Raw genomic sequence first — 21,492 nt, 5'->3', positions numbered from 1 at the left:
TTAGTTACGATTCCTGCTTATAACGAATGCAGCATAATAGGGATGCGATTGGATGAAGATGCAGGTATATTGACGAATTGACGAAATGTTTATGTGGAATATTAAATAGCTCTTCAGTTCGATATAATAAGAGGGAAAATGCAAGACAGGTGGAGAGAGAGGCAAACAGACAGATTTCAAAGTGCACTGGATGACATTCCGCATGTTGGGGCCAGAACCGATAAATCTTGCAGCCAAGGTGCACCTGAACATCTGAGGGCATCGTTACAAAGAAAACAGCCTGGTTTGACCGGTTTTGAAATTTGTCGTATACCGCTGTCATCTTTCATTCACTTTCACAGTGTCTCACATTATAGACTACAGCGCTGAGCTTCTTTATATACACCAGTCGGTGGAGGCTAAGTGAACAATGAAGCGGCTTATGACAGTGGTTCTCAAATGGGGGTCCGGGGACCCCCAGGGGCTCCCCAGCCAAAAGGGGGGTGATTCATTCTTGCTATAATTCCATTCATAAGTAACACAATGACTATTTTGGTCATGGGTTTTATACACTTTCTGTAATAAAACATCTAAAAGCATCAATCTTATTATCATAATGGGGGACCGTGGGACAAAATCCTATCAAATGGGGGTCCGTGGTCTAGTTTTGGTCAGTTTAGGGGTCCTTCATGTGAAAAAATTTGAGGACCACTATGTCATGTTTACCCTTTTATTCTGTCTCCCCCTCGTTCTATTTGTCTATACCTTTAATCTTCAATACTTCTATTATTTCTCCTCTGTCATTTGGCCACACTCACATCACACATTCCAGCCATACCACAGCAGAACTGCATTCACCTAACTGTGCTGACACTCCTCTTCTGGCCAGCCTCCTCCTCACTGGAGAAATTAATTGAAGTTGAGTGACACACACACACAAGCACGCACGCACGCACACACACACACACGCACACACGCGCACACACACACACACACACACACACACACACACACACACACACACACACACACACACACACAGAGCTAGTCACACAGAGGCAGGCAGCAGAGTTGCATTGCGGTTCACACCGTCTTTAGCCTCTAGAGCGCAACACGAGCACATAGTCTGCTCTCTCTGCCTTGCTGAGAGCTCCTGCAACTAGCAGTTGTTACTGTCACTCATTACCATCATGGCCTCCCCCTACACACATGCACACACACACACACACACACACACACACACACACACGCACGCGCGCGCATACACACACACACACATCCACACAGGGACAGACAAGCCGGAGCTTGTACAAACACCCACACATGACCCCAATATACACGTACAAATGAGTCCACATACACTCACCCACTCTGTGTGTCACACACACACACACACACACACACACACACACACGCACACGCACACACATGCCGGGGAGCATGGGCAGTAGGGTCACCCTCGCGCCATGCTTCATAAAGGGCTGTGTAACAGTAGGTTTACTGTTACTGCGGCCGCGGGGATACAATGTAACTGAAGGTGGTGGACTGAGGCGTCTCCGTTTCTCGACCATTTCTCACTGGATGACAGGAAGAGAGACTGAGGAGGGACAGCATGGTATCAGAGGACGGCCCTGAAGGTGAGCTGCCTGCCCGGGGGTTCAGAACACCTCCAGTTTCCCTGGATAGTAAATGTGTTGTTGTGCTGTTGAGGAATATTGAGGAAGATCTTTGACCATAAAGAATAGTTTATGAGTTGCTACCTCATTGATGGGATTCACTCCCTTTAGAAATCCAATTCAAATGAGCGTACAAGAATGGAGTGGTTGACAGATTATTATTATTATCATTATTATTATTATGGAAAATCCTGATTTGATTTGAGTATATGTTTCAAATTCAGCTTTTAGCTTTGGGATGTACTGTATAACTTATATGGCATCTTATTAGACTTTCAGTATCCAACCCACAGACTCAAACTGGAAATAACACAAGCTGACATCGCCTAAAAAGAATGAGACTTGAAAAATAAGAGATTGTCTCATTGTGTTTGATTGTCTGTATTATTGACGTAACTCTGAAAATATGATGGAGAAGGGAGGAGAGAATAGATAACATGGGATGTGAAGAGAGGAGAGCCGAAGGTTTGTAAAGAGGAGAGGAGAGGTGAAGGGAGGAGGAGAGGAGGGGGGCGCAGTGGTAGCGCTGTCGCCTCACAGCTAGAAGGTCCTGGGTTTGATTCCCACCTGGGACGCTGTGAGTGCTGAAGGAGCGCGTGCCCGTACCGCATGTTCTCGAGTGCCCACCGGGGGTTTCCTTCATATAGGAACCACTCACCAAAAAAAAAAGCAATATCCTGGTCGCTGAAGTGGTGCCTCCTCTGGTCGTTCGGGGCGCCTGTTCGGAGGGAGGGGAACTCGTTGGAATAGAGCGATCCTCCCACGTGCTATGTCCTACCGGTGAAGCTTCCCCTGTCAGGTGAAAAGAAGCGGCTGGCTACTGCCCATGTCTCGGAGGAAGCATGGAGCCAGTTTCGGCTCTCCCCAGATCAGCAGAGGGTGGAGAAGCAACCAGGGGGGTGGGGGGTAATAGAGGAGGAACACAGGTAGACTGAGGACAGAAGATGAGAGGAATGAAACTGGGGGTTATATGAATGAAAGTATAAGAGTCAGAGGCACACACTGCATGTTCTAGTAAAAGAAAATAGCATACAGAGAATTGAGGAGAGGGGTGTCAATAAAAAAATGAGACAGGCAATGGGGGGGGGGTGGGGGGGATGAGGGGGGCTGAGAGATGAGAAGAGCAATGGCGGCCGGGGGGGGGGGGGGGGGGGGGGTGTTTGGGGGTAACAGATGGGGGCTCAGTGAGATGCAGAAGGGTGTGGTGCTGAATTAGGAGATGCCAGTGAGTTGGGACTGCACAGTGAGCGGGGGGAAATTTGTACCACAGCTGTCAGTGGTTCAACACCTACGCATGCAGCTCCACACACACACACACACACACACACACACACACACACACACACACACACACACACACACACACACACACACACACAATCCATAATCCTCATAATAAATCAGAAAGATTTTTTTTAGACAGTAGGCCTAGTCTATAATGTTCACTGGCAGGTATAGGCCTAGATCTGTTGTGTTTTTTGATAGGCTATCAGTCACATTAGGCCATGTTCTCCTCGTGTTAATCGTCAAGCTGAAAAACCGTCTTGAGACATATTAGCCTACAACAATGATTAACAATTCCTGTTATGCCTGTCTGAGTAACGTGGGTTTATTTGCTTATGGCGTGGTCTGTCTGTATTTTATCTTTCACCTTTTCTCACAGTCCAGGAATTCATTTTATTAGACTGAACCCTACATTCAACAACACTGATCTAAGCACAGAATAAAAACAGTGACATAGTAGGCTATTGACTTCCATTTACCAAAACCAACCTGACACCAATAAGCCTATTAATAATCCCATAGGATAATACAAGTGTGGTGATAGGCTACTAATGGAGATTAAAAACAATATATATATATATATATATATATATATATATATATATATATATATATATATATATATATATATATATATATATATATATATATATATATATATATATAGCCTATATAACTCACTGTCTCGACACACTACAAATCCCCAACCCAACCCATGAATAGACCCTTTTCACGGGGGCCATTTTGTGTCGAAAAGGCTAGGGCAAACACAGGTGCAAGCAAAACACTAATGAGGGTTTCCAAATTCCATGTTTGGAAGTTGGAAACCCTCAAAATGGCCCCCCGTGAAAAGGGTCTATTTTTGAAAGTCAGGTGATTTTTCGTTCGAGTTGACCAGTGGCCTTCAACATTATTGTTACATTGTAGCCAACCACAGACGTCAAGGTTGCTGGATACATATATACATATTTAGATACATTTAATTAGGCTACGGAGGAAAAATGTCTCCCCCCCTTTAAATCCTTCAACAAATTGAAAGATTGCTGTAATGAGAAGATATCGAGGCAGGCTGCCAAGTGCATTTTCCCATACCTCAAATGACAGCCCTCGCGCGCCCGCCTCGTTCGCACCTCAGTGTCTCACCTGCACGGAAGTGAACACAAGAGGCAGCGCGAGCTCAGCACAGGTAGGCTGCTGCACCTCCTCCTTCTCTCCAGGTACATGTAGGGCTGCAGCACGCTCTCTCTCCCTCTCGGTCTCTCAGCCTGCTGTGGTCTAACTGTCTGTATTTCACTGTATTTCACCTGGACTCCTGTAAATATGAGACAACTTCAACTGTTTCCATTATCTCTCCTCATAACCAGTAACCGCGCGGACTAATGGGGCTTGTACTATTGAGCCTAATTCTCCGCTATTGGATCAACAACGTGGAGGGTAAGGAGAGTTTCCGTTGGCTTTGCTTCATTCAAAACTCAGTGGCAACATAAATATGTGTGAGTAAAAAAGAAAAGAAAAAAGAATGAGACAGTTTCTCGGTCATAGTGCGGCCCATAAATCTGTCCTCCTGGAAGTTGTGATTGGTTAATGTGTTCCTATTTTTCATAACACTGTAAACAATGTTATCTTCCACCTTTATTAGATTATGAAGCAAACGACGTACTTTTTTTTTTTTTTTACTGCACTTCATCCTGATATTTAAATGGGTCATAGATGTTATCGCATATCATCACATTATAAACAAACCACATAGGCTAATGTTGTTATTAGGCTATAAAAATGTAAGACATTTTTATTTATTTATTATTTATTATTTATTTTATTATAAAAATGTAAGACATTTGTATTTAGTTATTTTCCTCAGACTTTAAGATGAGACTTCCCTAATAGATGTCATTGTCAACCACATCTCAGTGTGTTCTGCTTTTTAGTCGCCTCTGTTTGTCCCTGTTCCCATGCAGGGTCCTGCTCAGTTGGAAGTGTTGTGAGTTGCGATGACTGTCTCCAGCAAAGTCCTCACTGTGCCTGGTGCTCACAGGAGGTAGGCAGCTACTGTTGGCTTTATATTTAATTTAATTTAATTTAATTTTTATTTGTTCCGACCAAACAGTACAAGAAACAGTATACACATCTTGTTAACGACTTACAGGCTTGGCCATATGAAACCGCATAGATGACAGTGATCATCAATTTAGAAATAATTGACTTTGATTTTGAGCTGCTGGTAATAAATAAACGACAGAGACAACAACTTTTGCTGCTGACAAAGATTGGAAAGTTGCACATTCATTAAACATTGATACAGTTGCGTATTATAATGTAACTAAATATTTGTAGCACAGTAAAGGTGAACTCAAGTCTTCAGTCTGTGGACAGCTAAACCTTTGATTTTTTTTCTTCCATCGCTCAGAATTTCACCGACTGGTTCTCTGTCAGTGAGCGATGTGACACACCGGACAGCCTGCGAGAGAAGGGATGTGTCGATGACCAGCTGGAATTCCCTGTTTCCCACGGCCAGATCCTCCAGGATCGCCCGACTGCGAAGAAGTCCGACAATAATACTAACAGCACCCAGATCTCCCCGCAGAAAATGACTCTCAAGCTACGGCCCGGTACGAAATCTGAAGCATTTTTAAAGAAAACGTTCTTCATTTTCAAACCAGCAATAAGCTGTTTATTTTTTTGTTTTTTTGTGTGCAGGCAGCCAGATGACCTTCCAGCTCAGAGTTGAACAGACAGAGGACTATCCTGTGGATATCTACTACCTGATGGACCTTTCAGCATCCATGATCGATGATCTGGAGATGATCAAGGACTTGGGCTCCACTCTGTCTAAAGAGATGGCCAAACTCACCAGTAAGTTCCGCCTGGGCTTTGGATCTTTTGTGGAGAAACCCACGCTGCCCTTCATCAAGATCACAGAGAAAGACATGGCCAACCCCTGCAGGTAGGCTGCTATTCAGCTGGGGAAATTAAAACAGAACCAGTGACTCATCTTCCACCACATTCTCTCTCTGTAGACGTATGGTTGAGGTTGCAAAATTTTGCATGCAACTATTTTACAATCTCATGTCTGAAAGGTCAGATTGTATCGATAGTTGTTGTTGTTGCAGTTGCAAAATATTATTTTATGAACGCTCATGCCTGATCTCCGGTGTGTCACAGGGATGTAGACTCGGACTGTCTGCCAACATTTGGCTACAGACATGGACTGTCGCTGACGAGCAGCACCGACAAGTTCAACCAGATCATTTCTGAGCAACGGGTTTCTGCTAATATCGATGTCCCAGAGTGTGGCTTTGATGCAATCATGCAGGCAGTGGTTTGTGGGGTAAGACAAGACATGAGAAAGCATGCCTGAGAAAGAGTTGTACTTTTGCTTACAGTCTGTAATAAACAACAACATCCTGTCTGTCTACCACCCAGCTCTTGTCAGGTGTCAGAAATGGCACCTGGGTTTTGCTCTGCTTTGAAAAGATATCTGATGTCTCTTGATTAGGACAAGATAGGCTGGAGGAATGACTCCATGCGTTTGCTGGTGTTTGTCAGCGATGCGGACTCGCACTTTGGCATGGACAGTAAGATGGCTGGCATCGTGATCCCCAACGACGGGCAGTGTCATCTGGACGTCAACAACGAGTACGCCATGTCCACCATTTTGGTAAGCTCACAGAGGCTCAAGTCCCTCAACGGAGTAGAATTTCATTTGATTTTAGATTTTTAGATTTTTTAGATTTGTATTGTTTATTGTTTAATGATAAGGATTCCCGTTAGCTGTGCACGAGGGTGCTTGCTATTCTTCCTGCTGTCCCAGTATGTAAATCCAAAACAAATGCACAAAGTTTAAGAATAGGATGCAATAAAATAAAATAAATTAGGACCACTTTCTCATGGCGCACAGCATGAAAGACAATAGAAATATGAATAGGATAAGTCACACTTGTACGGTAAACAATGCCTCTTACATATCTGACATATCAAAATGACAAGCTCAACAAGTGTGAATAAAATCCATACAGTATGCATGGACACAACTGTATAAAACAACTAGACTAATTAACATGAAGGATTTGACCTTGTTCAGAATGCCGCTGCCATGGGTCCTGATGAAAATGAAATATGGCTGCATTACTAAAATCCTTATAATGGCCAAATACATCTCTGATATGCTTGTGCCATGTGACCCTTCTAGGACCTTTAGGACATCTGGGGCTGGCCTACTGGCTGGCCCAAGAATAGAACATAAGACGGTGAAGCAGCATTTTGTTATCATGCAACACAGACCCAGATGATAGACATGCCCCGGATCTGACACTTTGAAGTCAAAGCTAAAAACCGTCCTATTTTACACTGCCTACTCTACCGTGTAATGGCAAAAAACTTGTATTTTCAGCTTAGCTTTTAAATAGCCTTCAATAACTGTTTCCCAACGAAGCTGACACAGGCACCTTTTAATTGGTCTTGTCCAGGTAATGCTTACATGTGCATGAGGGAACACTATGTGTGGGGACAGAGCTTTACCCTGTGTGATTCGCATCCCATCTGTGGATGGTGAGGTCTTTGACCAAGAGGAGAATCCATGACTCTCATCTGCCTTAGGCAGTGAGATCTGATGTAAATATCAGCTCAAGAGTACAATCAGGAAGGACAGGAGATAAGAAAATTCAAGAAAATCATGGGTTCCCTCACAATGTGCAAAAGTTGGATTTTTTTTAAATCTATTTCACTTGATTTGAACTGTACTAGTTTACTTTTGAAGCCTTTTATCTTTTGTATCTCTTGTCTGTACTTTTTCCACTTTTTAATTGTAACTATTATACCTTTACTATATTTTGTATTACTCTGTAAAGCACTTTGAATTGCACCGGTGTATGAAATGTGCTATACAAATAAAACTGTCTTGCCTTGCCTTATCTCTCTTATATTATTCAGCATGAAAAATCACTGCCTTCCATTTATAATTGTTTGAAATTTGACCAAATTTTCCAGGAGTACCCAACTCTTGGACAGCTGATTGACAAATTGGTGGAGAATAACATCTTGCTGATATTCGCTGTGACAGAAAACCAGAAACACAACTATGAGGTGAGCCTTCTTCCCTATGTATACTAGCCTAGCGGTATTCATTTGACATTTGTTTGGGGAAACCCAGCAACAAGAAGTCCTATAGGTTCAACTATAGAACTGTGACAAAGGAAAAGTTGCTCTCTGACCACAACGTCACCAGTGTTGAGCAAGTTACTTTCAAAATGTAATATACTACACATGACTAGTTACTTTCATTTGAAAGTAATACATTACTTTACAATATTACTGTCTGTGTAGAGTAACTCGTTACTTATTACACTACTTTTACATGACTTTCACCAAAATAACAGCAGTAGCAGAATGACATCGCCACCCCGGAACCATCGCAAAAAAAAAAATTCAACCGTCTTGAAGTCAGTGTAAACAATCCAAAATTCTAAATATTATCCTTTTCCTTTGTTATTGTCGTCTATAGTGGTTATTTGCATAAAAACACACAATTTGATTAGGAAATGATTGTATCTTTATTTAAATATGTGCTTTGATAAAATAAAATAAACAGTGTAACTCAATTTGTAACCTGTGTTACTTGACAAAGGAACTGGTATAATATTACTGAAATCCTATTGTAATACGTTATATTACTGAGTTACTGCTAAAAGTAATATATTACATGTAATATGTTACTTTTGTAATGAGTTACCCTGAACACTGAATGTCACTGAAGGTTAGCATATTTGATTCATCGAGCAGCATTCTCATTGGACGTGTTGGAACAGGCCCTCTCCTTGTCACGGTATTCTTTCCTCCACGGGCCTGAGCCAAGTCTGCCCGCAATTTCTAACTGTGCTTTTTTTTGCTGTGATGTGTTTTTCTCATATAGAACTATGCAAACCTCATACCTGGCGCCACGGTTGGAGTGCTGGCGACAGATTCCCGGAACGTCCTGGAGCTGATCGTAACGGCATACAAAGTAAATCAACAGATCCCAATCTGAATGTGTGGGCAGGCTAGTATGTGCAGGTTTGGAAGACGATAGGACAACAACAACAACAAACAAAAAAAAGCCATTATGATTCAGTATAACCTTTATCGTATAATCCTAGTTTCATCTTTTTCGGCCAGCCCCAGCAGAGAGTTTCTTCAGACAAAAACGTGACACATTGACATCGTTTGTTGTGAGGATTGATTCATACGCTCATACATGAATCAGTCCTCTGTACATTATATTTCTCTTCTCTTTCATTAGAGCCAATAATATGACTCAGCCTTGCCTTCGTCGTTCTTTCTTTCTCGTTTTCCTGTTTCACACTTTCTTCCTATCTCTCTCTTCCTGGCTATGGGCTTGTCCTTTGCATCAGTATGCTTAACAGCAAGTCTATGCCTGTCCCAGTTGTTTGATCTCCTCCTCGCCCCCTTCTATCTGTGGCTCTCTCTCCCACTCCCCCTCTCTCTCTCTCTCTCTCTCTCTCTCTCCCTCCTCCCCCTATGTCTGTCTAACTCTCTCTCTCTCTCTGTCTGTCTAGCTCTCTTGCACTTCATCTCTTGTCTAAATCCCCCCTGGCGGCAGTGACTGGTGGCACGCCTGCAGTCCTCTAATCACTTCATCAGATACGTCGTTTACACCCACGTTTAGGCTTCTGCCATGTTAACCACACTGAAGGGGAAACCCTATGATTGCACTGATTACAGCTACTGATGCTTCTGCAGATTGGTATTTCCTACTTCAGAGCAATTTTTGGATTCGTGATTGTTATTTAGTACATTTTGGACCCCTTATTTTAACTGCCCATACAACATATTCAGTGAAGAAGAGTTAAAGAGATATTTGAGCACCTTATTTTACAGTAACTACCATACAAAATATTAAGTGAAGAAGAGTTAAAGAGATATTTGAACACCTTATTTTACAGTACCTACCATACAACATATTTATTTATTTATTTATTTATTTATTTATTTATTTATTTATTTATTTATTTATTTATTTATTTATTTATTTATTTATTTATTTATTTATTTATTTATTTAAAAAGGATCCCCATTAGCTGATGCTTGTGGCACCAGCTAATCTTCCTGGGGTCCAGTTACATACTCAGTGAAGAAGAGTTAAAGAGATATTTGAGCACCACAGTATCTACCATACAACATATTCAGAGAAGAAGAGTTAAAGAGATATTTGAGCACCTTATTTTACAGTAACGACCCATACAACATATTCAGTGAAGAAGAGTTAAAGAGATATTTGAGCACCTTATTTTACAGTAACTACCATACAACATATTCAGTGAAGAAGAGTTAAAGAGATATTTGAGCACCTTATTTTACAGTAACTACCATACAACATATTCAGAGAAGAAGATTTAAAGAGATATTTGAGCACCTTATTTTACAGTAACTACCCATACAACATATTCAGTGAAGAAGAGTTAAAGAGATATTTGAGCACCTTATTTTACAGTAACTACGATACAACATATTCAGTGAAGAAGAGTTAAAGAGATATTTGAGCACCTTATTTTACAGTAACTACCATACAACATATTCAGAGAAGAAGAGTTAAAGAGATATTTGAGCACCTTATTTTACAGTAACTACCATACAACATATTCAGTGAAGAAGAGTTAAAGAGATATTTGAGCACCTTATTTTACAGTAACTACCATACAACATATTCAGCGAAGAAGAGTTAAAGAGATATTTGAGCACCTTATTTTACAGTAACTACCATACAACATATTCAGAGAAGAAGAGTTAAAGAGATATTTGAGCACCTTATTTTACAGTAACTACGATACAACATATTCAGTGAAGAAGAGTTAAAGAGATATTTGAGCACCTTATTTTACAGTAACTACCATACAACATATTCAGTGAAGAAGAGTTAAAGAGATATTTGAGCACCTTATTTTACAGTAACTACCATACAACATATTCAGTGAAGAAGAGTTAAAGAGATATTTGAGCACCTTATTTTACAGTAACTACGATACAACATATTCAGTGAAGAAGAGTTAAAGAGATATTTGAGCACCTTATTTTACAGTAACTACCATACAACATATTCAGTGAAGAAGAGTTAAAGAGATATTTGAGCACCTTATTTTACCATACAACATATTCAGTGAAGAAGAGTTTAAAAGATATTTGGGCACCTTATTTTACAGTAACTAACTAGCGTCACCGACACCAAACCCAACCACTTTTTTGACAATATTCTATCAAAATTCTGTTTCAACAGCTGCTACAAATGGTCAGGTGCTGTTTCCACCCGGTTTAATGGCTGAAAGCACAAGTCAAACTTCTTCTCTTTCTGGAGACATCTTGTTTGAATCATTCACTATAAATGACCTTATTGCTAGTGAAAAAGCTGCGAGCTGAAATCCCCAAATGCGACCAGTCGTCGCCTGGGCTAGTTTTACAGGGCCTTTCTTCTTCATGGTATATTCTTCTTCTGTGGTACCGTCGCCCAAGCGGCTCACTGCGACTTTCTCTTATCAAAGGCACTTTCATAAGGTATTTGGACCTTTTATCATGCACATATTAATATGAAACTTTACACATATTGTTGGAGAAAAATATAAGTTCCATTGGCATTTTAAATATACTTTCATTAAGACATCTTCCTGGACTCCTGGTTTCAAATTAATTTTGGTTTAGGCTATCAGCTGTTATATATACATTTAGCGGATAAGGAATGGTGAAATTCCATTCTCTATCACATATAGACTGTCAGATATCTGCAAATAAAAGCGATTTGCGACAGCTGACAATTAACCTTTTGAATATCCCGCAAAGAAGGAGGAAGCACGTCACTCGTGTCCCCAAACTAAGCTGTCCGGGTTTGGCGATATGTGTCCGTGCATGGCGTTGGTTCCGTTACCATACAACATATTCAGTGAAGGTCGTTGCTCCACCCCCTCTGCCAATTTGGGGAGAGCCGGAGACTAGCACATGCTTCCTCTGATACATGTGCAATCACCAGCCGCTTCTTTTTCACCGGACAGTGAAGAGTTTCACTGGCAGGACGTAGCGTGTGGGAGGATCGCGCTATTCCCCCAGTCCCCCCGTCCCCCCCCCCCCCTGCCCGACCAGACAAGACAAGACGCTAGTGCAGCGACCAGGACTCATACCCCCACCGGCTTCCCACCCACAGACATGGCCAATTATGTCAATAGGAACGCCTGACCAAGCCGGAAGTACCACTGTTGGGACTTGAACCCGGGTCTCCTCGGTGGTAGGCGAGTGCTTTGACATGTACCTCTACACTAGGCGCCCAGGCGAAGAAGAGTTTGGGCACCTTATTTTAACTACCATACAACATATTCAGCGAAGAAGAGTTATCGTACCTTTGTGTGCAATACTGCGATTCCACAGCATCTTTAGTTGGGTGTGTCCCATAACCCTTTCCCCCATTGTCTCTAAGCATCATCATCATCAAACACACAGCTAAGCCTCTGTTAGCACCCAGTCAGTTTAGTTAAACAGGAAGTCTGTCCTCCAGCTGGGCTGAGGTCAACCATCATCAATCAGTCTTCCCTCAGGTGCTGGGTACACCCCGGCACACCTGGGCTGATGACTCACCCCTATACAGAAATAGCTTGATAGGAGGTTTCGAACAGTCTCAACATGTTACAGGTCAGTGCGGTCTGATGACTCCACCTAAAATGCCCCGACAGATCTTAATGATAAAGCAAGTCAATTGTTTGTAGATCTTGGTGTTTTTGTGATCTTTGCTGTCTGAGTGTCTGATGGAGGAGTGAGTTCTGCTCAGTGCCACGCCTTACTTTTCAAACTGCATCGTGCTACAGGGGGGCTACAATCTGTCTGTCTGTCTGTGCTGCGCTGTTTTCCAGGAACTACGTTCAGAGATCGAACTGGAAGTCCTGGGAGACACGGAGGAACTCCAGATGTCCTTCACAGCCATCTGCCCGGATGGGACGGTCCTCCCTGGCCTGAAACGCTGCTCCAACATCAAAGCTGGAGACACGGTCTGTTGGTCTTTCTTGTCTCACATTGTATATTCTCTGGTCTGTGGTATTACATTTGAATGACAATTGACAATTCTGGTGGATTGAATTTGCCTTTATGAAATCAAATCACGAAATAAACAGGTTGCCTTACACGATTTATAATAAGGACTAACAAAGAGGCCTTTTACCCCTGGCGTTAACATGCGTTTTCTGCCATCAGATTGCAATCAGATTGCAGAAATGGTTGGCCTCTCAATCCGCATAAAGTTGCTGTATCCAGATTGAGAGGACACATTGCATTTACTCTTGTGTTCAATGTGTACACAATGCATCTCTGACCACCTCCGGAGGTGGTTTGGCCGATCAGATTGCAATCCTTCTTCAATGCGTTTTGGGGGTGTTTACACCTGGCATTTCAAGTGATAAAACACAATCTGATTGCAATCTGATCACAGAAAACGCATGTTAACGCCTGGTGTAAATGGCCTCAAAAAGAGTAAACCACTAACTTACATAATCACTCATGGGAGCTATTCAAATTGTTAGTTGATGTCTGCATTGAAAATTGTAAGTAATGAGCTCATTTTATACACCTGTTTTGTATCTCATTATGTATCTGTGTTTTCTTATGGACTATTCTGTGACTCTCGGTCATGACATGTCTTCTTAGCTAAGGCCCACATTGGAAATAAGGTTTTGGACATGTGATGGCTGTGCATTACTTTTGCTTATCAAACAACCAACCAACCAACCAGAATCCTCCCTCCGCCTCTTCGCTCCTCAGGTAGTGTTCAACGTGTCCGTGGAGCTGACCGAATGCCTGCAGGCTCCGCGTCGCTTCTCCCTCAAAGCGGTGGGCTTCCAGGACAGTCTGGAGGTGGAGCTGGAGTCCCTGTGCTCCTGCGACTGCCGGGGCCCCTCGGAGGCCAACAACAGCAGCCACTGCACCGGGGGCCAGGGGGCGCTGCGCTGCGGGGTGTGCGTGTGCCAGCCGGGCTACCTGGGCCCGCGGTGCCAATGCACCGAGGACAGCGCTCTGAGCAGCGCCTGCCGCCGCGGCGAGGAGGCGGAGTCGTGCAGCGGCCAGGGCGACTGCTTCTGCGGACAGTGTGCGTGTCACGCGTCCAGCTTCGGACGCGTCTACGGGCCGTACTGCGAGTGCAACGACTACTCCTGCGTCCGCTTCCGTGGGGAGCTCTGTGGAGGTGAGAGCCTGGCTCACAGTGTGACTGATCATGACACTGTGTATTTTGGCCAGGGTGGAAAGAGTAGGCCTCATAAAAAGAATCAACCTCAACTAGAAGTAGGGTTACCTTGCTGACATTTTACTCAGGTAGAAGTAAAATTACCAAGGTAAAAAATAAACGACTTACACTACCAGTGAAACATCTGGACACACCTGACACCGTTTTCAAATATAGGATAGTTTTGATTCAACACTTTTTTTTGTCACTGCAGAATTCCCCTAAAAGTTGTTCATTTAAAACCGAGTACAATTTACCGAATTACTATTTTTGAAATGATGTGACCTTTCCCATGGAATTGTAAAAGGATGAGAGGAGGACAGAGTTCAAACTAGATTAAAGTGCACAAAAAGTAAAACCAGATTACACTTTTTTTTTTTTGGTTCAATGCGAATGACTCCACAATTGGCCAATTCACGACTTTCTAGTTTCTGATTGTTGTGGAGAGCCTCAAAATATGTAGTTTATGTAATTTAAAATGTAGTGAAGCACAGTATAATACTTCAGCAAAACCATACGTAAAAGTAAAACTACTTTTACTTTACTTTAAAAAAAATCCAAAAAGTACACCAAAAAGCTACTGAATCAACTCAACTCAAAGCACAATTAAAGGAACAGCTCACCCTAAAATCCAAAATACATATTTTTCCTCTCACCTGTAGTGCTATTTATCCATCTATATAATTTTGTGTTAGTTGCCTGAGTTTTGGAGATATATAAATAGTTCCTACATGAAACTGCGAACAACAAAGTCTGTGCATTATCTTGACTAACCGGGTCATGATTTCTGGAAATAGACAATGCTGTTGAGTTTTTCAAATGTATTTTTTCGGTGCTTCGAGCACCACAAGCCGAGTGCCATCCAGTTCCATTGTATTCAAGAGAAGGCAGACATCTCTGTGGCCGATATTTCCAAAACTCAGGCAACTAACACAAAATGATATAGATGGACTACAGGTGAGAGGAAAAATATGTATTTTTGATTTTAGGGTGAGCTGTCCCTTAAAAAAAAATCCAAAAAGTACGCCAAAAAGCTACTGAATCAACTCAACTCAAAGCGCAATTAAGTGCAATTAGTCACTTCCACCCTTTGTATTGTGCAGTGTCCTGTGAGCCTTATGTGTGATTGTGTGTGTGTGTGTGTGTGTGTGTGTGTGTGTGTGTGTGTGTGTGTGTGTGTGTGTGTGTGTGTGTGTGTGTGTGTGTGTGTGTGTGTGTGTGTGTGTGTGTGTGTGTGTGTGTGTGCTCGCAGGACATGGACAGTGCGACTGCGGGGAGTGTGTGTGTCAGAGCGGCTGGACGGGCGAGTATTGCAACTGCAGCAGCAGCACGGAGGCGTGCGTGTCGGAGGACGGAGCCATGTGCAGCGGCCGGGGGACGTGCGAGTGCGGCCGGTGTGTGTGCTCCGTGCCCGGAGCCTTCGGGGACAGGTGTGAGAAGTGTCCCACGTGCGGAGACACCTGCAGCTCTGCAAGGTGAGAAGACGCACGTATCCATCGTCAGCTCTTACAAGTAAAAGGTGAACGAGGTTGTAATGCAGAAGCTTCTGTCTGCGTTGCTTTGGTCATTCTTGGATTCTTTTTTTTCTTTTTTTGTTACTAAGAGGTATAATATGTTGTCTCCTTAAACCATGTGATCCGTCTGTTCTTTGAAGTGTGGCCATATCATGTTCTGGGCCTCTTGTTGTGGACATTTGTCCACAGATTCCAGGTGACATCAAAAGACAACTAATGTCCCCAACACAGCAGGGCTCGAAGATTTCCTTTCTCCGTTGTAAAGCAGCTGTCAGGGCCGGTGCATTTGACACCGCTGTTGAGGGGGTAGACGGCTGATAGGGAGCGAGTGAAGCCTTGGGAACACTCCTCCTGATAAGTGGCCCAAGACTCTGATTCCTCTGTATCAGTGATTATAAAACCTCTTACCCGCCCAAGAGACGAGAACTCTGAGAGGGGGAAAGAATATCGTTTTATTTTTTTGTCTGCATGTTTTCGCCACAGATCGTGCATAGAGTGCCATCTCCAAGCCAAGGACAGCGACAAGGACATGTGCATCCCAAGGTGCAGCATTCCTAAAGTTATCATCAACACAACAGGTGAATGTCTCCCACACCTACCTTGTTCTGTACCGGCATTTGAGACCACCATTAATATTATTATTATTATTAGGAAGGTTATTTAGACAGGGACAATACGCAACAACACACATCTAAACAATAAAATGTGTTAACATTGAGATTTTACTGTACTAGAAATCACTCGGCGCACATTGCTCAACTTCGCATGTCATGGACATTGTGACATCATCAGTGACATCACAATTGCTCGAGTGACCATCACTGATGGCATCATCAAGAGCCTCGCCCGAAGCCCGGCTGCTGCGTGGCCTCGCCTGCTCTATTGGCATGCACAGCGAACAATTGCTAAATTTCGCATCACTGATGACATCACTCACCTTCGCAGTAGACATTGTGACATCATCAGTGACATCACAATTTCCCGAGTGACCATCACTGATGACGTCATCGAGTGCTCGAGTGACATCACTGATGATGTCATAGACATCGTGACATCATCAGTGACATCATTACTGACCAGAATCATCACAAATCTCATAATGTGGGACCTCTGGTGCCCGCTAAATGGTGGTGAAGAAGAGATGTAGGGAAACAGTGGATGGAAGGAGGGGGTAATGCAACATAAAGGATGCCAACTGCCATAAAACACCACAGAAGGAGAAGAAGAAAGTGGGACAAAAATTGCAGACAGACAGGACCCACTTACTACATTTTTTATATATAAGATGTGCATTGTAGACAGATTTACCATAGTGGGCTGAACCTAAAGCCCAATTTATACTTGGTCTGTTGACACTTTTGAAACCGTCGCTGACAGAAATGAAGACTTGAGTCGACACCTTCAAGTGTCGACGAGAAGTGTCTCCTACCAAGTGAAATTTCTAATGTCGCGCATAGTGTTGCGCATGTGTGATTGGCTAGATAGAAGCCACGCGCGCTTCACTTCCTTCTTTTGGTTTTCGCTGTATTGAAATCGATTGAAATGAATATGAAAACGTGTCCCCGCTATTTTCATCGGCCTGTCCTGGATGTATGTATGACTTTGTGAAAATCACAAAGAACACCATGAACAACTTCCCAGAGAGAGAGAGGAGGTGAGTCGTGTGTCATTATGCTGCAGTTGAACGTTACATCAGGTTGCAGGGACAGCGCTGGTTATGTCCGATGTGGTTATTAACCATAAATGCAACACCATGGGGGGCGACAGTTTATTTTTCGTCAGTGACCATGTGTTGAGCGACGCTTTCCAATAAGTATAAATTATATTGATTAAAGTATAAAAAGTCTACATGGACCAGGCTCTTAGCCCTTGTTCACACAGGACAAGCTAAAGCTTGAGGCAGGCACAAGCTGAACTGACGCCTCACCGTTCACACAAGAAGCCTTCTCTTTTCCTCTCAGCGCCTCCTCCTCGGCGCGCCTTGAACCCGCCCACAACTCCCATTGACTTCATGCCTGGCAGCTTCAAGCTTCACGCGTCAGGCTTGGAAAATAGGACTGAATCCTGAACGATCGCTTGAGCAAAGGCATGAGCGTAGCTTCAGCGTGACACGCGCGCGCGGGTGGTGTGAACGAACAGCCTCACCTGTTAACAAGGACGCCTAAATGAAACTTGTGGGTTCAGCGTAGGTTGATGCTTAGGTTGAGCGTATGGTGTGAACGGGGGTATTAGCATGATCCTACCTGTAACCTACCTGTAGTGTAAAGGCCCGATGTGGCCTGAGTTTGTTTTCCCAGCACAGTTCTTTTGATAATGGTATCAACAGAGGTTGCCATGCTAAGTTTCCCCATGGGTCAGAGGTTTGGAGGAATGCCGCCCTGCATCGACTCGGGTGTCTCTCTGAAGCCCGCGCCCCCTCTCTCTAATAGAACAGCGGCCATGTCCGTTCAGCCAACAGCAGACAATGGCGAACATATTATTTACCTTGTCGTACAGACACTGCTATTGTAGTGCAAGTGAATAGGCAAAGACCTCGGCTTCCTATATGGAGGGGATTTATTTTGAACTTGGTTACACTTGTGCAAGCTGAGAGCTATATCTGATGATCACAGAAGATCTTCAGGCTTCAGAGGTGAAAGACAATGGTGTCGGACACACACACACACACACACACACACACACACACACACACACACACACACACACACACATATGCGCACACATTAAACAGCAGATTGTAGTCTTTGATATGGAAATCACACTGACAGCAAGACAGAGGAGAGTGTATCCTCTTACGTTCTTAGCACAATTCAGCGGGAAGGCGATACACAATGGATTAATGCCTTCACCCCTTCCTTATAGATATGTATGTTCACATGTCCTTTCTTTATAGATATGTATGTTCACATGTCTTCCCTTATAGATATGTATGTTCGGGGGCACGGTGATGCAGTGGTAAGCGCTGTCGCCTCACACAGCTAGAAAGTCCTGGGTTCGATTCCCACCTGGGACGCTGTGAGCGCTGAAGGAGTGCGTGCCCGTCCGCATGTCCTCGAGTGCCCACCGCCCCCGGGTCGTCAAAAGGGCCTTTCTGTGTGGAGTTTGCATGTTCTCCCCGTGCCCCCTGGGAGTTTCCTTCATATAGGAACCCCTCACCAAAACATGCAATATCCTGGTCGCTGAAGTCCTCTGGTCGTTTGGGGTGCCTCTTCGGAGGGAGGGGAACTCGTTGGAATAGCGTGATCCTCCCACATGCTATGTCCTACCGGTGAAGCTTCCCCTGTCAGGTGAAAAGAAGCGGCTGGCTAACTGCCCATATCTCGGAGGAAGCATGGAGCCAGTTTCGGCTCTCCCTAGATCGGCAGAGGGTGGAGCAGCAGCCTGGATAAATAAATGAAAATTGGCACTAATGGGGGATAAAAATTTGATAAAAAATCTGGGAAAAAAAAAAAAAATAGATATGTATGTTCACGTCTTTCCTTATAGATATGTATGTTCACATTTCCTTTCAGAATACGACAAGAGCCATGCTACGCAATGCACCCTGAAGACTGAGAATGATTGCCTCATCTCATTCACTGTCGTAGCCAGTGACACGCTGACCACCGTCTACAATCTCCTGATGTATGGTAAGCTTCACAACAGCGACAACAACGTATGTTTTGTACGTAAAGAGATTCCCCCCCTTTGATGTTGTCTCCTTTCCTCCTTCCCCCCCCTAGATTGCCTTGAGCCGCCCAACATCCCCATGATTATCCTGGGCGTCGCCCTCGCCATCCTGAGCATCGGCCTGATCATCCTGGGCGCGTGGAAGCTGCTGGTCTCAGTCCACGATCGCAAGGAGGTGGCCAAGTTCGAGGCCGAGAGGGCAAAGGCAAAATGGCAAACGGTGAGATCTTTTACTCTTTCTTGCACCGCGGATTTTAAATGTCCTCTGGTTTTTGAAGTTGTCTGTCGGTCGGAGGCGATTAGGATGACATCTGACCTCTTTGTGTGTTTTCTCTCTCCTCAGGGAACCAACCCTCTGTTCAGAAGCTCCACGTCAACGTTCAAAAATGTCACTTATAGGAACACGGGCAGAGAAAAGATTCACTTCTGACCATAAAGTGACCGCATGTTGTGGAGGAGGCAATGCAAACCACCATCTGAGTGCACTGGATGTGTATATGTGTATAATATGTATATGTGCATTTGTGTGTGTGTGTGTGTGTGTGTGTGTGTGTGTGTGTGCGCGCATGCGAGAGAGAGAGAGAGAGAGAGAAACAGAGAGAGGCTGCATTTCCCAAAAGCTTTTTAGCGCTAAGAAGCTTCTTTAACCCTTCTTAAGGGTCCCGTAAGAAGCAAACGGTTTCCCAATTGCTTCTTAGCCTAAGATGATCTTTCGTTAAGAAGGTTTTGTAAGAAGGGTCACACCTTCTTAACAACGAAACACTCGCAGATTCAGCCGCGTCAGGCAAAAGGAGATAATAATATAGTGTCCACTGTTGTGTTTTTCCCTTTTTCCTTTCTTTCATGCACCCTTTAGTGTTTAAAATTGGGGAACACTTGAAAATCTCTCCTCTATGGAATATGGTTACTTGTGTTTTAAATGTTTTACCGTAGGCTATATTCCTCTAATCAGAATGGATTCCTTTTATAATAAGAATGTTGTGGATTTATATAGCACCTTTCACAGAACCCTTCTTAAGACCTTTTTTAGCGATGTGTTAAGAAGGCTGTTAAGAAGGCGTTTGGGAAACACTTCTTTGGAGCCTTCTTAACTCCTTAAGAAGCTTCTTAACTCCTTAAGAAGCTTCTTTCTTGGGAAACGCAGCCAAAGAGATTAACTTTGTACAAATCTGTGTGTGTTGGTCAGAGATGTGATACGACAGTAGATAACAACACTATGAATGTCCTGAAAGGAATCACAGGCACTCTTGATGATTTTGCTGCTGTAAGGTGCATATTAATATTCACCTATGCCTGTGATGTGCGAGTGCACAGTTGAACACTGTATATTTTCCTCTTGCATGATCCAACAAGTTTTGAAAGAACATACTGTAGCTTGGAAACAGACTCTACAGTATGAGCGGTGTACTACTGAAAACGGTTTTAATGAATGTAAATATATAGATCCATGGTTATGATTTGTTAAATATTCTGTTTGTTTGGTTTATTCTAAAGCGAGGCTGAGCCTTGTACATTGAGAGACTGTTTGATTTTTTTGATTTTTTTTTAGCTGCATGGCACTTAAATAAAGTTGAACTTTGCCTTATTTTGAAATGATACTTTAATTTTGTATTGGGGGCACAATGCTTTTGCTATGGGGTCATACCCACCCATAGATAGGTATTGGACCAGACACCCCAGTTTGAACAGATTAGTTCCAACTAGAAACCCAATGATTTTTGTTGTAAAATACAATCTGTGTTGTAGGTGGTGCAGTAAAACATGTAACATTAACCAAAGCATCCCTCTACATTAGGCTATCTCTTTGCCATAAATAGTAGGAAATTTAAACTATTACAATTCTTTCATTGGGACTTTCTGGAACTCTACTGGGTACCCAATTACTTTTTTTTAAGGTCAAAGGATGACTCAATTAAGTTTGGATTTTATTTGAACACCAATGATCATTTTATTTCTGTAAATTCTGTACAGTACCAAGAATACTTCTATGATATCAGGAACATGATGACGATAATGGAAATTTTTTTTATTTATTCATTCACACTCATTATTTTTTTCCTTCGAAAACAACTTGAAGCTGAAGCCATTTTTATTAGTAATTTATTAATAATTGAGAAAGCTTTAGTGC

The 21,492-nt window shown here is 43.1% G+C and overlaps 1 protein-coding gene across 1 annotated transcript; it reads left to right on the top strand.

Annotated features, from left to right (window-relative positions):
• The first annotated feature begins 4,234 nt into the window (after positions 1–4,234).
• itgb6 (integrin, beta 6) lies at positions 4,235–21,348 on the top strand. Its single transcript, XM_083662258.1, has 15 exons — positions 4,235–4,373; positions 4,898–4,977; positions 5,347–5,548; positions 5,637–5,883; positions 6,102–6,267; positions 6,436–6,597; positions 7,926–8,021; positions 8,848–8,937; positions 12,821–12,955; positions 13,722–14,142; positions 15,434–15,656; positions 16,179–16,273; positions 19,208–19,324; positions 19,418–19,584; positions 19,708–21,348. The coding sequence occupies exons 1-15, from the start codon at positions 4,319–4,321 to the stop codon at positions 19,792–19,794; spliced, it is 2,343 nt and encodes a 780-aa protein (XP_083518384.1). The 5' UTR covers positions 4,235–4,318; the 3' UTR covers positions 19,795–21,348.
• The last annotated feature ends 144 nt before the right edge of the window (positions 21,349–21,492 follow it).

This window comes from Poromitra crassiceps (genome assembly GCF_964638095.1).
Source record: "Poromitra crassiceps genome assembly, chromosome: 28".
Lineage (NCBI taxonomy): Eukaryota > Metazoa > Chordata > Actinopteri > Beryciformes > Melamphaidae > Poromitra > Poromitra crassiceps.
The sequence above is the reverse complement of the archived record's forward strand: the minus strand, read 5'-3'. Positions and strand labels throughout refer to the sequence as shown.